Source organism: Electrophorus electricus, chromosome 6, assembly GCF_013358815.1.
Source record: "Electrophorus electricus isolate fEleEle1 chromosome 6, fEleEle1.pri, whole genome shotgun sequence".
Classification (NCBI taxonomy): domain Eukaryota; kingdom Metazoa; phylum Chordata; class Actinopteri; order Gymnotiformes; family Gymnotidae; genus Electrophorus; species Electrophorus electricus.
In genome coordinates, this window is record NC_049540.1 from 21,118,034 (window position 1) to 21,135,371 (window position 17,338).

General features: G+C 46.6%; 1 protein-coding gene across 1 annotated transcript in view; it reads right to left on the bottom strand.

Moving 5' to 3' along the window:
- The window catches only part of nrxn2a (neurexin 2a), a 212,124-nt gene that overhangs the window by 180,349 nt on the left and 14,437 nt on the right, over positions 1 to 17,338 (bottom strand). Inside the window, exon 2 of the mRNA XM_035527281.1 lies at positions 1,957 to 3,169. Within this exon, the coding sequence (XP_035383174.1) occupies positions 1,957 to 2,686 (730 nt within the window). The 5' untranslated portion in view covers positions 2,687 to 3,169. The remainder of the gene's footprint in view (positions 1 to 1,956; positions 3,170 to 17,338) is intronic.

Below are 17,338 nucleotides of genomic sequence, written 5' to 3' on the forward strand. Positions count from 1 at the left end.
GGCTCACGTTCGGAGTGCTGCGGACGTCTGCGCAATTATCCGCTAGTGTTTGATGAGCTAAAATAATTCCATCAAGGGTTTGTTGAAATCAATAAGGTGAGGGAGGACTCCACTTCAGCTCCTCGTTCTAAACACAATTTATAAGAATAATGTCCTCAGGTTGGTGCGCGTGTAACATTTATGACTGTGTAATCTCTCATGCAAAAGAGCGGACTTCAAGAGAGGGAGAATCAGCTGTTCCCCTCAACAGTTTTTTAACAGCACCAAGTCAAACGTAAATGTTAAAAATCATTTATTTTCATGTACTCAGAATTTCAGTTCCTGTGTATATCCCTTTGAACCCATAAAAAATATATGTACATGCTGAATTTCTGCTTTCTGGTCCACTAGTATCAACTCAGTGAAGAGGACACAAACATCAAACTCTTTCCCCCCCCCCGCACACACACACACACACACACACACACACACACACAGAGAGAGTGTCCATATTGGTATTCTGAGAGTGAGTTGAGTAAAAAAGGCAAGCATGAGTCACTTCCACCATACATACTGATTCTTCAATTAGAGGCAGAGAAACAGAGTGGATGCTTTTCTGTTCAGAACCATGGAGATTTGGAATGAGGTTTCTCATCGGACTACCATAACAACGCTGCACTGTGACATCTCCAGCCGTCTGAGGCTCTGAATGACCCTAATTAGTCTGCCCCCACTGGAGTATGTTACCTGGAATGCTCTCTAGAGCGCATTGCAACGACTGCCTCATGGTCCCACACGAGCAGCTCCGTTATATAACGCTTGTGTTGTACATTCACATATAACCTCTTTCTATAAAACCTACAACCCGTTCAACAACTTTCTGCTGATCCATGAGTGCATTTCGAATTTTTTAAAATATGCTGTATCATTAAACAGTTTATTGTTAAACAACAGGTTATCATTAAACAACAGCTCTTTGAAAAATCTAATTCGCCCCATTTTTCTCTTACCCCAAACAGAGTTAATAAGCCAGGGCATGTTTAGTATAGTTTTGGACATGATGTGCTCATAGCAAGCAGACTATTTAGAATGTTAAAAACCTGGAAATCATCACACATTTGCCTCAATCCATGTCGAGTTGTTAAGTAATTGCTGATGTTACTCTAAGAAGTTGCTAATGTGGTTTCTGATACTATATGACACTGTTATGAATTTTAAAAAATGGTGAATTAAACAATTCACACAGCAAATATTAGTACAGGAAAGCAGTACTAATGAAGCAGAAATTATATATGTGCCATTGTCCATTTTTCCTTGTTAGCTACATTAGTCTTGTAAAACCAGTGAAAAACTGAAGAAGCAACCTGAAGAAGCCAAACATATCTTGGCTGATGGACTACTTTTGGGGTAAGGGAAAATTGTGTAAATATGATTCTTCACCGAAGCTTTCCTTTAAATAAACGTGTTATTCCTCTGTAGTATGTAAACACAGAACCCCTCGGGAGCATCTACTGATACTGCTTTTTACAGAAACTCACAAAGGGCCATTGAAAGGCATGAGCAATCATCCAACAAACACACATTCATCCAAGCCCCAAATATACTCTTAACAGCACATCGGAAAGTTCCTAAAGGTTCTAGCATTAACCTGGCCGTGGGCAGCAGGCAGCCCGGCTCTGTAAGATGGTTTCATCATTCTAACTACATCCTGGACTCCCACACAAACCCTGCTCAGCAGTCTAACTGAGGCTACAGCTGTGCTGAGGAGAAAGATAAGGAAAACATTCAACCAAATCATTAAAAAGCATGCAAGCCCCATCAGATAATGGCACAAAATTTCAAACTCACAACGCTGATGGCTTCCACCAAAAGCAAACATTTAGCCTCCCCTGCCCCGTGTACTACTGCCTGAAACTTGTCAATTGGAGTGTATCGCCACTCTATTTTAAGGCCAGGAGCCCTCACAGTCCAGCTTACCTTCTGTGCAGTACTTTCCCTTGTAGCCGGTGTTGGTGCAGTCACACAGGACCTCGTCCTGATGGATGGAGCAGTATCCTCCATTGCTGCAGGGGCTCTGCTTGGTGCACAGATACTCCATGTCATTTTTCACCCCCTGGGCATCCAGGAGAACGGGAGGAGCCTCACCCAGCTTCAGGTTGGCAATCAGGCCCAGGAAGGGCGGCTCGTACTTCACGGTGCTGGAGGTCAGCGCGGACAGGCGGACGTCGGGCGGGATCCCCCCCACAAACAGGTCGCTGGCGACCACCATCTCCCTTCGCTTGGACTTGACCTCGGCGGCCTTGGACTCTCCGTCCATGGCCAGCGCCGTTCGGCGGTAGTCGCGTGTGAGCTGCACGCGGTGCCAGCGCTCGTCGCTGGCGCACGTCTCCAGGTGCAGGGAGGCCGGCTCGCCGCAGTGGATGGCAAAGCGTAGCAGCAGGCGCCTGTCACTGATCAGCAGCTCCAGGAAGTCGCAGTTGCCACCGTCGTCCAGGTAGAGCACCACGGCCTTGCTGATGTTGGTCTTCATGATGAAGCTCAGCTCGCCGACGCCTCCTGCCTCCCAGCGCCCATGGCGCACCCACTGGCCCGGCAGGCCGTCGAACTCCAGCGCCGCCGCCCACGGCGAGGCAGCCAGTAGCCCCAGCAGCAGCACCGCCGGCACCCACAGACACCTCCCGCTACACCTCCGCGCCCTCGTCATCATCTTCCTCGCGTGCTCCTAATCCCGTTTTTCTTATATTCCGTTCCTCTTAATCCACTGCAGAGGAGAGATTTATTCCCAGTGTAGCGTCTTAATGTATCTGGCTTTCTCGAAAATGGTGCTGTGGAAATAGGAAGGCCCCAATGCTAAAACCCCGTAGTATTTAACATTTTCTTTTGACTTGATTTTCCATACCGGTTCACCTCAGAGTATTCCCGTGGAGGTATACATGGGAGCGTTTACTCCGAAAAGCACACACACCACAAGTTGTTCGAAATCCAAGACTGATTTAATAACCTGCTGGATTCCACATGTTAAAGGATCGATGACTGGTTAGCTTTTTATTCTGTACTGGTTTGTGTGGAATTGGTGATGGGTCAAATGCATGATTTCCAGTCGTTTCAAGAGACAAGCAGCGTTCCACTGATCAAAGAGCCAGCCAAACAGGGACAGTTGCCATTCCCAAATTGTCTATTCCCCAGGACTCTGAAAGACACAAGCATGGAGAATCCTCATTAGCAAACAGACGCAGACAGCACCAAAACACCCTTTGAAGTCATAGTAAATTACCATTCTAAACATGTATGATCAAAGCAATGTTATTTGCAGTTCATCAAGGTAGTATTTTATTATGGTATCGGTTTAATCACACAGACAGAGACAGTGAAATCTCCACACATTTGGAAAGACCAAAAAACCCCCCAAAAAACCTAGCATTGTAACAGTTGACAGATTCCCTCATTTGATTTGCAAATTTCCATCAAATCACAGATGAACATTCACTGCATGGCACGGACTTTAGAAGAGGGGTGGAGGGGAGGCATGGCTCAGCGCTCTACAAGTTGTTTAATTTAATCAACACCTCTCCTCAAAGCCATACCTTGCACGCAGAGTGCTCTTTTTTTTTCTAAAGGGGACATGAAGATGGAGGTGGATGATAGATGTTATGGGTCCTAACAACAACGGCTGCATCAGACCTGCAAGGTGGATATTTGCTAATAAGGGATAGACTGCAGCATCCTGCTTGGAGAAGCTGAGGAAGACCCGGGATGTCCTGGCAGGTGATAAGGGCCAGGATCAGACAGGAAGAGGGGTGTGTACAACTGTCTGTGCATTCATCAACTCCAACAAACGGAGGTGCCTGTACAATAAAGGCAATGATACCAAGGCAATATGCACTCCACAAGCAGACAAAAATGAATTTGATCACACAAAATGCAGGCTTCATTTCTCATTTGCTTCTAATTAATTACTGTGATCACGCACAAGAGGACTTCTCAAAAGACCTTGAAAGTGATATCGGCACTTCTCTGTCTGGTGAATGGAGCTCCTCTTCACGAAAGAGACCTTCCTCCAAATGGTGGGAAAAGAGAATTAATTCCATTAAAAAAGAGAAGGGGTCTGCTTCCTCTAGACAAGCAATGTCAAAGGAAAAAATGAACTGGTGGACATAAACCAGAAGGCTAGCAACAGCACTGCATCCGAGAAAAGTCGTCAAATAAAAGGCTTGCCTTTCGTGCTATTTTTTTTCTCCTGACTGTCACAAGATTAGTGACTAAATGTCCTCCCAGTGAGCTCCATGTAGGCTGCCACAGCAGTATGGCAGGTTCATCATAACCTCTGTGCATGGGGTGTGGGGGGGAGGGGTTAGGGAGGAGAGAAAAGACATTTCTGGAATACCTGGAATGAAAAGTAGTTCAATTTGGATCAAATTGCCTCCTGTGACAGTCAGATCTTTAGCAATTCAAATACCGTCAATGCAATTTCTTTTTTAACACTGGAAGCGGGCAGTGGGTTCTTAGGCACTGTGAAGCATTGCCATAAAAGTCACAGGAAGGCATCTTCTATAAGCTCACAAAATACTGTGTGAAACATGTATTATGCTCAGCATTTCCCCGGTTCCTCATCCTGAATAACAGCAGCCAGGGTCGGCACTGCTCTCGTTGGGTGCATTTCCTGTTTTAAACTCAGGAGATATGGTCTTAATGTACAGTGTAATTACTGCTCTGTTAATACCCAGGATGCCAAATAAAGACAAGTCCCCTGTTTTACTCTTTCTCCTTTTCTCTTTCTGCATTTCACACCTGCATTCTCTCTCTCTCTCTCTCTGTCTCTCTCTGTCTCTGTCTCTCCCTCTCTGTCTCTCCCTCTCTGTCTCTCTCTCTCTCTCTCTCCCTCTCTGTCTCTCCCTCTCTGTCTCTCTCTCTCTCTGTCTCTCTCTGTCTCTGTCTCTCCCTCTGTCTCTCCCTCTCTGTCTCTCTCTCTCTCTCCCTCTCTGTCTCTCTCTCTCTCCCTCTCTCTCTCTCCCTCTCTCTCTCTCCCTCCCTCTCTGTCTCTCTGTCTCTCTCTCCCTCTCTCTCTGTCTCTCTCTCTCCCTCTCCCTCTCTCTCTCTCCCTCTCTCTCTCTCTCCCTCTCTGTCTCTCTGTCTCTCTCTCCCTCTCTCTCTGTCTCTCTCTCTCCCTCTCCCTCTCTCTCTCTCCCTCTCTCTCCCCCTCCCTCGCCGCCTCTCCCTCTCCCTCTCCGTCTCTCCCTCTCCGTCTCTCCCTCTCCGTCTCCGTCTCTCTCTCTCTGTGTCTCTCCCTCTCTGTCTCTCTCCCTCTCTGTCTCTCTCTCTCTGTCTCTCTCTCTCTGTCTCTCCCACTCTCCCTCTCTCTCTCTCTCGCTTTCTCTCTCTCTGCAGGCTTTGTCATTAAGGTCATTATCTGCCCTTGAGCATGATGCATCACTTCACCATGGAGCGTAATGATAAGTAGAGGCAGCGAGTGTAGCACCAGACCTAACAAACCCCTCTGTGTGTTTCCATGTACTCATGGTGGTGGTGGTGGAGAATTCTTCAACACACTATTATCAGCCTCGCTAAAAAGCCTCGTACCCAAGTCAATATTACTGCATAGCAAAGATGTCAAAACAGCAATAATAATGGATTCTACATTTACATAGAATGTTGGTCAGCACAGCAAAGAAGTGAGAGCTAGACAGGGCTCCACATGCAAGCAAACACTTTCTAAATTCAACTGGCACTTTTTGTCATGCTTATATTTAAGGATCAAACTCCAGTAAGTGCATTTATTTATATGGTGCATTTAATTAGTGCATATATTTATAATTACCAATTATGGTTCTGCCTGACATTCTATCTTTCCCATGTTCCTTTTAATTACCCGGATCAAATCCGCATAATTAAAAAACAGAGGCTTCCTCAATCACCCACTCACTAGAAATGACTGTTCCAGAGAAATCTGTCCTCATAAATGGAAGCCAGAACAGCTTCAATGTGTGAATAGCAGAGGGTTTGTTTTAGTGGCATTGATATTAAAATCTCACAGCCCATATAATAAGTGATAATTGAAATGAGGAAGTGCATGTGAGTGGCTGCACTGGGAGAGCTGGAGCCCTCTTGCTCAGGCATAGATGGCTGCTGTCCATTCAGCACCACCACTGCAACCAGCAGAAAACAGCACCATGGACAGCTCCCAACCACTGCACGGAGCTGAGCGAGAGTGAAGCATAAGATGAGACTTCCATATGACTGGGCTAACTCCCCCTACGTGCAATGGTGGAAGAGTTTTAAAAAAAAGAAAGCAACACAACAGGATGCAATCGCTTTTGGCTTGGTGTCGGCAGCCTGACTGTGATCGGACCTTTCTGCTTTGCTCTCTATAGAACACCTGCCCTCCTTCACCGGGAGCTCTCGCTGGACATGGACTGTTGACTGTGAGTATCACCGGGTAACATATCCACAGCATTTAAGTACATTTTCATGTCGATCAGCTTTCATCCAACATCATCCAGGTTTTTCTTGTTGATTTTGAATGTGCTGCGAATTCTAATCCCATTAATCCCCACACTAATTATAGTACAACCACTGCTGTGGAATTAAAGATGAAACAGACAACTCAACTCACTGCAGGCCTAAATAATATCGAACAAACACACCGAACTCTTGCGGTTGAAAGCACTTAAAGGATAAATATTGTTTTTAAAGGCACAATAAGGGATTGCCATTCTCCTCTTGTCCTCGCATAATCGCTGCACCCAGTTAAACAGTACCGGTGCCCAGGGAGAAGGGGAAGCACCATGGGGGTGCTGCTCCAGAAGAATGGGGTCTTCACGAGCATTCATAAATAAGCCCATGCAAAAGTGGCCGCATGAAAGAGCCTCTCTGCGAATACCGAGAGAACGCTGGTAAGTCCATTCCCCCCGAGAGACGGCCTGAAATGAAGGAGGTTTTTAATGCGAGTTGGAATGAAACGGAAATTATATGAGAGGATGTGTCTGAGAAGAAGAGAGGGGGTAGAGAGCATGAGAGAGAGAGACAGAGAGACCTAGGGAGGGAGAAAGAGAGAAAAGATGTCTTTAATTCAACCCACAGGAGGCAACAATAAAATTATTGATATAGTGCATAAAACACAAATCTTATTAGCGGTGCACAGCTTGTAATGACATCAGGATAGGTGTTCTAAATGAGCACCACTGTCAATAATTCAGATAGCGAGCCAAAATTTAGAGCACCAGAAAATGTATACACCTACTCTGAGCAGGAAACGAGAAGACATTTCTTCTAAAGAAAGAGCTCAAAGAACATGGAGGAGGAGAGTGGAGAAACTGGGGTGGCACCCTTGTTTTGACTGACACATTTCTCCATAACAACTGTACGGACTACCCAATGACAAGGTGTCAAGTGTGCAAGAGGGGGAAACACACCACTGCAGGTACTGCATTGCTGCTACACTTTCCCTGTGTGTAGGCGGAGGGGTAAGATGCATTCATGCAAGGAGGAAGCACTGCACATGTAACATGCTGCTGTTTCAAAATCCTCTCTGGTAGAAAGTCATCAAGCTCTGACTATGTGCGTGTGTGTGCACTCGCTCAGGTATTTGTGTGCGCGTGCTTGTTTGTCTGCATTCACATGCATTTGTGTGTGTGTGTATGTGTGTGTTTGTTGAATTCTTCAGCATACTGCAGAGTTGGCAAAAAACAAAAAAAAAACAAAAACAACCCACTGGAAATATCTGCTGTAGAATTCTGTTATTTGTCATTTTGCAGAGAGAAGGTAAGAGTTTAATCTTCATCATGCCTCTTTTCCCATAGTCTCCCCAGGCAGGGAGGTGGAGAGGGAGAGCCAGGGGAGGCCAGGGCAGTGGAGGAGAGTGCAGTGTCCACAGATGGAGGGGCCTCCAGAGACCTGGGCCGGATGTAGCGCGGTGCAAGTGCAGAGGGGGCAGGAGGGTCAAGGCAAAGCAGATACACCATGCATACCTGCTCAAATCCTGGGGGACTCTCTCATTCCTTGCTCTCATTGGTCATTTGCAGAGGCCAGAGAGAAGCCAGCATAACGCAGGAGCCCGGCTAAGCATAAATAAAGCCAACCTCACAGGTTCTGGTTGCAAAATAACATGAATGAACAGTGCCTCAAAAATGCTGCTATTTCACATAACAGTAATATAAGGATCTGCTATGGAAAGAAACAGGAAAAGATCTCAAATCGTGTACCAAGCAATATATTGCTGCGTGGTTCACTCAAAGCAATTCCCTTGCACACTGCTTCAGCAAAACCAGCACTTCCTTAAACGGACGAGAACAAGCCGTTCCGTTCGTAATCAGATCAATATGTGTTCTCAACGCCTCACAATGGATGGCAGACGTGAAAGCATCAGGCCTTGAGCAAATTGAACGCAAAGGAAATCAATCCAGGAAAGATCAACAGCTCTGACGAGCGAGCGAGGGTCTTTAAATAAGCTCCTCCAGCCAGCATATTGCCACCAGCTGGGCCCTCTGAGCCTGTCTGGAACACGCCTTGCCAAAATTGCTCCACAAATTCCCTGCTATGCATTCCCTGCTTACTGGTTTCGATACATATGACGTGGGTGGTCACATCAACACACCTCTTCCCTTTGTGTCCTGCACGTTTGCTCCCTGTAGCGGTGAGGCACAGTGACACAGTAGAGCTCTCGCTGTCTCATGCTGCACTCAAGCAACTACATATTCCCAACATGAAGCTAAGGGTGACTATAGCAGCGCTTTTCACTGCTATTGTAACATGTACGAGTGCAGGTCACAACAGGACTTTTTTTTTTTTCCCCCTTTCATCAGAGCAATAACAACAGGCCGTAGAATTGCTGAGGTCCACACAGGCGACCAGCGATCAAGAAGAATGTGATCCAGCAAAGCAGACATTCCCTGGGCTCTCACTGCTGGAACAGCTGAACTGATCAATCACACCAGTAATGAAAATCATTGAAAACACTCTCTTCCCACCAAACCCACTGGACTCTGGAGCCGGTCTCGCCAGGCCAGGCCAGCTCGCCGTGGACCGTGCCCGGCTCCGTCTCTCTCTGCGGGATGAGAGGGGGTGGGGGTTGGGGGCAGCCCGCCTCTACGGATTCCTGGGCAGAGGAGGCCCGTGCACAATCACACCAGGCTCTCCAGACGCGCAGATGTGCTGACGCAGGCCAAACGGCAGGCCGGACACCGCCGCTGACACAAATACAGAAGGCCAGGGGAATAGCACGTTCACAACACACACGCAGGAAAATGCATAGAAGAGAACAAATATGCACACACAATGAAAACAAGAAAACAGAAGTGTGCGTGCACACGCATAGACATGCACACGTACACACGTAAAGCAAGAAATACACAAGCCCAAATTAGGAAAACTGCCACAGAAGCAAGAACCAGACACAAGTAGCAGACCTGAGGGGGGCAAAAAAGGGCAAAACAAGTCTGAAATGGGGAAATGACGTGTGGTTTATAAGGAGAAAAGAGTGGCTGGTTTATGTTCTTGCACTGTATGCAGAGGATGGGATACTGTGTTAACACATACACACAGCAGCACCATGAATAGATAGCACATAAGGTCACAGCCAGCGACAGTGACTAATGGCCTCGGATGGTGACAAGCCGGAGTTTTCGGGAGCAATGCCATATGTGATTAATCAAAACGCTGCATATGTAAGGAAACGCTCCACACAGCTTCACGCTCGTCTCCATTATCTCAGAGACGGGGTTAATGCCGCCGACAGCAGCTACGATCTTGTGACGAAAGAGTCAAAAAAAAAAAACAAAAAAAACCCGCTCCATCATGCAAACAAAAACATCCGATGAGTCAGAGAGGAGTCATTTTAGAATGCTCTCAACCCTGTGGAAGACGCCTTAAAGTAACGTTTTTCCCTTCAGTAGCATGATGTATCAGTCGAGAAGAGAAACAAGCGAACATGCTTCATACCAAATTAAGATTAAACGTATGTACAGCGCCAAATGGATTATACAAACCGACCCCCCCCCCAAAAAAATAAAGAATTAATTAAAGGCTAAGGCATTATTATGTATCCAATTGTTCCACTAATAGAAAAGAGAAGCGTCTGCATGAACAGAAACCTAATCTCGTTAATAAGCAACTCGACTTCAGAAGCACCTCAGCGAATGGAGGCGAGGAAGACGGAGGAACGGCGGCGGAAGGTGGTCTTTTCAGAGCGTGCAGGAGCATGAAATTAATAGGACATTAGCCAGAATAAAGGCGAACTTTCAAATGGACGTTCGAGCTGCACCAGCAAGCAGAGGGCCGGGGCAGACACAGAGGGGAGGGGGAGGAGCCATCAGTCAGAGCTTTAATTTAGTCCGCCAAACAATACAGCACCTCGCAGCCACCTTGTGTGAAAGGGACAGACAATCTACAGCTAATTCAGTTTATCAAAGTCGGCCAGAATCTCAGAGCTGCTTATGGAGAGAGCCATTAACAGCAGCTTCGCGTCTGCCTCGTCTCTTAGTGGTTCGTTATCGCTGCCGTTGAATTGCAGGCACGTAGAATGCACAGGGAATGTGTTAAAAACAACACTCAGAAGGTGCGCTGCTCGTTATTGGTTTCACCTTATTCTCCCATCGCTGGCTCGCTACGTTGTGTTTATCGTGAATGATTCAGAGGGCGTCCATGACTTTCTACTTAATATCCTTTCCGACGTGCATGACAAAGTGGTTTAGGCAGACAGCCGTGTGTGTGTGTAAACTCCCGGAGAAGGCGCATCGTATCTAGTGATGATGCTCTAATTGACGTACAAGATATCTTTAGATGCGACTGTCAGTCACATTGCATGGACGTGTTTCGCGGGTCTCCCCACGGTTGTGACGAGCCTCAACTGCGGGGCCTCGCCTGCAGGCGGCGGGCTGTTGTTTAGGTAAACCTGGGTGAACCGATGCGCGAAAACGTCCGCCCGCTTCACGTTACAACACCGGTGACGCGTTTATTCGGGGTCACTTGCGCGGTTAGGACATTAATTAGCGCGCACATACACCCTCAGCCGACCCAACAACAAGGAAACCGGTGCACAACAGCGAAACGACCCAACGCTCTTCTCCCTTCCACATCGGTAGGGAAAAAAAAAAAGATTAGCACGTGGCTGGGAGCCAACACACCCTGCCTGGCTGTGGAGACAGAGTGACCCAACACTCATAAATTATTCCACTCTTGGCCCTGGCCACCTGTGCAGGGGCACGGCGAGGACATCGAGCTGCCCTCTGCTGCAACCTCATGATGTGGCACACACACACACAGACACACACACAGACACACACACAGACACACACACACACACACACACACACAGGTCCAGAGCCACAGGAGGCAGTCTGCACACATTCCCCACACACCTGCACCAAATGACCTTGGGAGGGAGGAGAGGAGAAAGGAACGCTAGGCTCCATGTCCCAGATGAAACAGGCATAGAGCCCCCCGCCATCTCCGCACGGTCTCATATGGCTGGGATCTGTTTGACAGCATGGCCTCGCCAGCCAAAACGCCAAGTAGGCCTGGATTCCATTACAGCTACCCGGGATTAAACAATACGGGTCCGTGATTTAACTCTCATTATTGACAAGCCCCCTTCAGTGTTTATACTTTAGACCAAATGTTCCCTAAACTGCACTTTTAATTCATCATCCAATGCTAGATGACTCCATTACTGCAATGGTGCGCTAGGCATTCCCTGGAATACGTGCGGTTGCTAGAATATTCTACGAGCTGTGCCTTCCATTTAAATTTATGAGAAGGTTTCCCTCCTCAAAAATGAAAGAATAACACAGAGCCGGTCTTTCAGAGACGGCGCGGTCCCTCCCTCAGAACGCAGAAGGGAAGAGGGCTGGTGCAATTTCCTTAAAACTGCGCACATATGGAGTGACGAGCCTGACAAATCCTCCTGCATCCTCCTGCATCCTCTGCATGAAAGCAAGTTATGTTGGAAGAATTCAATTAGAAACCAGTAACGAATCTAGCCTCCATTGGAACAAAAACGCAAATCCACCACTCCCAGGTTTTAAAAAGTGACCCCAGCTGACTAAATATTTACTCTGAAAAAGTGCTACTAAAACGGACGCGTTCGACGCCATTTTTGCAGCTAGTGGGTTTTTTTTTTCTTCTCACACGTGCCCCGCAGCAAGTGCTGTTTCCGCTCAGCTGCAACCAAGCAGTACATGGAGCATTTCGCCTCCTGCTGCTCCTCTGTAGGAGCCTGATGTAGATTGGAACGCAGCCTATACCGAACCTCCGCCAGGCTAGATCACCGCCAGGATCTTGCAGTACTCATTAAAACGAGAGGGAGGTGGTGGTGGGGGGTGGGGGGTGGTGGGTGGGGGTCCGATAGCACGGATTCACTGAGCAGAACCTCCATCTCCAAGCGAAATCCATCCTTGCGTCGATGCACTCGGCCGTCCAGGAGACCAATGCCTGGGGTTCAATTAGCGCAGAGTCCGGTTTCAGGATGCTGCCCGCGAGAGACGATGGCGACGACGGGGAAAGAAGTGTGTGGGAATGGGAGCACCGGTAACGTGGAGCAGAGCATGCAGTATTCATGAGTCCGAGGGCGGGATGCCCTGCAGATGAGGGTGGAAGTTCAAGCGGTCGCAAGGGCGTCTGGCGAGGAGTGCCAGCCCTTCAGATAAAGCGGGAGTGGGCTGCACAGAGAAATGCAACTCTTACAGCCTAATCACGTTAGACGGAGGTGTGTGTGAAGGTCCTCGGGGAGTGTTAACTGGATCCTGCTCTTGGGCCTCGTCAGGGCCCTCCTCCTTATTACTGCTCTTAATTACTCAGAGATGAAGACACAGTGAGAGCTTCACACCTGCACTGGGCCCTCCCTGAGTAGGAAGCACGGTTGTGCCCATGTCCCATGCTGTAATAGTGAATAAGAACCACCAGTAGTTCATCATTAAAGCTCATATATGAAGAACAGCATAAAATATTATATACAGATAAAGATTGTACTTTGTGTGTGTGTGTGTGTGTGTGTGTGTGTGTATATATATTGTTAGAAACATTGCAGGTGCAGTCATCCACCAACTCTAATTTAACACAAAATACCTCATTGATCTTATTCTCATTAATAGACCAGAGAACTCAATAATAGGCTTTTTGTCCTTTTGTTAGCATTGGAAGTCAGTCCAGTCATCTTCCAACATGGATGTCAGAGACTCAAGGGTGGATTCGCAGGAAGACACAGAGGAGTACGGCACAAGGCAACAGGTCCACGGGGAGATGCTTAATGCCAGGCACAGTGCCTGTGATGCATGCCGGAGGCTTCAACCAGCGACATTAATGGACCAACTGACCAATCTCCATGGCTTGTCACGTCTCACTTCGATTTAGTTTTTTTGGGTTTTTTTCTTTTTTGCAAAAACTTTAAACAAGAACAAATGTAAAAAGTTGTAGGTAGTCCATACCACATAAAATGTTTTATCTAATCTTAAACACTGAGTTCAAAGATTAAGTGATTCAGTCTCCCGATCCTCATCTGCGAGACTGTTCCAAAGCAGCAGGGCTCACACCCCTGCTGTGATTCTCACCACAGGCACTGGGAGTGTGTGTGTGTGTGTGTGTGAGGAAATCTGTCTCTGTGAGGATCTCTGTGTCACTGAGACTATTGGAGGAGCACTAATAATCCAAAACATCATTTACATACAGAGAGAGCTCAAACAGGGATGCTGAACCTGGATCATTCTTCTGGAATTTGTTCCCAAGCTCCAGTGTTGAGAGGCCCGCCACAGAGCTCAATGAAGATCTGTACAGCAGTAGTATTATGCTTTTAAAAAAATAAATAAATAAATAAATATTTAAAAAAAAAAAAAAAAAAAAATATATATATATATATATATATATATATATATATATATATATATATATATATATATATATATATATATATATATATAAAAGAAGGGTAGATTCTTTAGTGATACAGCAGATGTTTTTTGTAGTTTTTGGTCCTTATCAATTTCAAATCCTTGCTGTAGTCAGCCAACATACTATGAGAAAAATATGTAGATATCAACTTCTAACATGACACTTAGTCATCATTATCCTATAACTTTCACCAGAGAAAATTACAAGAAAAATGAAAACCCAGTCAGTGATTGCCACAAAAAGATAAGTTTCAAACTTCAAATGTACAGAATTTCTTTCAGGAATTCAGTCTGTGTGGTGTGTGTTTCTTTTATGCTGTGTGGAGAATCAAATCTGCAGTTCTTATGTGTGTTTACCTGTGTGGGTGGGAAAAACACTGCTCATAAAAACCTCACAGCCCAAAAAGACTTATTAAATTATTTATTTCTGTTTCAATTCACCTGTCCAATCCAATGTAGCTTGGATCTGAGATGAAACGCTGTCCCTGGTACAATGTTAACAGGCAGGCCTTTATACTGCATTCAAACATATGCACATGCTCACATCTTTTTTACTCTCTGAGAGCCGTGAGTGATGGCGGAAATAATGCGGAACAATAAATTTTTTGGGGGAGGGGTGGTGTGAGGGGGATATTTAAAGCTCTGCTGAATTAACGCTGAATTCAGGCCTCGTGTGATAGAAGGACGGTAAGCGAGGCTCGTTCCTGTCTTTTCTCAGCTTGACCGCACCACTTCAAGAGCCGGGGTGGACGCGCTGGAAATATAACCGCCCCATCTGAGCCGAGGTCTTGAGGGAACGTTCCTCATTATGATGCCTTATGAAGGTATATGGCCCCTTTATCTGAAACACCTTCTATCACAGCTAATCGCACTCATGTAGGCCTTTTATAGTTCACCGCACAATTCATAACACAGCCTAGGACCCATGTTTTTAAGTTAACCTGAAGTACTGCATTCTGCCAACGTATGGCAAATGGAAAAGAAAATTAGAAGTTTAGTTAACAGCCATGAAGGTCTACACTAGCTGCCTGATATGAATATTGTGATTAATGGTTGAGCAATTCAACCATTAAATGCCTGCGAAGTCTGTTTGAGGTCTGACATGGACTAAGGGGGCCACTGAAGTGAAGTGGCCTACCTGAGGTGAATAAGTCGAGAAATTGCGATGGCGAGTAATTACTGAGCATAATTTCAGCAGTGAGGCCTTAAGCATGGCCTAGCTTGTTCAGCCAGGGCGGAACCAAGCTCAGGTGAGCTTTTACAGCCCTGCTTGAGGGACACAGTTGATGCATGTGTACCGGGTGATGCGTATCAGTGGACCACGTTCATTGCTGAATATGAAGATCACTCAACACGGGAAAGCTGCGTTAGCTTTACATTACTCAACATAAAGCACCTTATCATAGGCCAGCCAGATATTGGTGGGGATTCAGCAGAAATTTCCGCAAAAAGCAAATCTTGTTATGCATTTGACAGCGCAAACAGAATAATCAATTAGCATTCTCGCCAGCAATTCATGATTATGTATAGTACAGTATCAGTTTAGAATGAGATGGATCAATATTCAGCGGCAGTGTGATAAAGCATTAATTATCTCATGCTCCAGTTTAGCACATGGATTTGAGCCTCTGCACAGAACGCCATTTTTTCCACCATTTTCTGGGGCAAGATTTACATAACCACTCCAAAATATCTTTATTTTCATCATCTTTGTCAGACGCAGACACAGAAATATCTATTCTGGCATTAACCCAGAATTTTCATATTGATGAATCACCACCGACGAGGGGTATTGTTGTCCGTCACTTTACTATGCATGACTGAGTTTGCATTAACCAGTGTGAATTGCATCTGAAAGCGAGCGGACCCTCACGGCCACGCAGGAATTGCTTATTTACAGAGCCTTAGTGCAGAAATGGCTACCTCGCTGCCACACGGAGTCTCTCACTTGCACTCAGACATCCTCCGGATCAAAGGCAGTCGGGAATTCACATGTGCTGATATCTTAGTTAGATGGTGCACCCTGCACAGGGGTCATGAACTCCCCACTGAGTATGAGACCTAGATCCCTCTGTCAGGCAGTTAATCCAGCTCCTCCTCCTCCTCCTCTCTCTCTCTGTCTGTCTCTCTCTGTCTCTCTCTGTCTCACGCATGCGCTCACCTCTCTCACCCCTCTTGCACTCTCTCGTGACTTCACGGACCGCAGGAATCTCTGGAGGCCACTCACAAATCCGCATCTCCTCACCAAGCTGGAGCTCTGTAGCCTTTCAGAGCTTTGAAGGGAAGGAGAGTACAAACACACACACACAAACACACACACACACACACACACACACACACACACACACACACACACACACACACACACAACAAAAAAGTGCCAAGAGTCAAATAATAGAACGGAGAAAAAAGGAGACGCAGAAGGAGTGTCGGCCTGGCTCACAAAAGCGTGCTAATGCCTTTAGACCAAGACAGAGGTGGCGAGAAAGAAGCGTGGGTCACTGTTGCTTCAAGCGCGATTAAGATTCATTTTAGCCCATCCTTGAGCTAAAAATGCCCGCTGCTGTTTGACGGCGCCAAGCGTGGTGTGCGAGGCGGAGAACGGTAATCAGTTGTACTGTGGGAGGTGGATGCCACCCTGCCGAGCCACGTTGGTGCCCATATTGTGTGGGAGTAACACGAAACCCGGTAGCGACGTGACGCCGCTGTCCACACCCGAGTTCCGAGCTGCATGACGGAGGCGGCTCCCCGCGCCGGGGCTCATTCAGACACGCTCCGTGTGGACGTCACACAGACACGGCGGCAACGTGCGACAGGTCTCGGAGCTGACGGCGTCCTCAGCTGAAGACGCTCCGCACAGAGGCTCCTCTCTGTTCACCGCGGATTTAATTTTGTTATTTAAATGAGCGCATCTGCTCTCGGTGCGCCGTTTCATTCAAAGCGAACTAATTGAATGGATCAAATGACTCCGTAATTCAAGTGCGGTCATGCTTAATACTCTGTTTTCAATCGATCTTCAAGTGTATTCTGGATATTCCGGGTGCAGGGCTTAGGGGTCTAGTGACAGAATGAACGTTAACCAGGCTTATCAGCTGCCTTCCCATATTGATTGTCCTTGAGATGCAAACCAAATTAGGCCAATGAGCGTGCAAAGGGGTCTCTTTTAACACCATAAATTAGGCTCACGCATAAATCAACCTTGTAGAAGACATGTAGAGACAAATCCATACGACAAATACAACAGTCAGATAGAAACGCCAGCAACAAACCAATCGTTATCTGATCCACTCAACCTTAATACGGGAGCATATGCCAGCATCTCGCAAAACGAAGCGTACAGCATGCTTAAGCAGGAGAAACCGTTTAACCAATCAAAAATGTTCCCATTGTAAACGTACACTTCCTAGCTATTTTATTAGAATACCCATTTATTAGAATACCCATGCCGATTTATTAGGTATACTTCTCGCACAGTTGTATTTTAT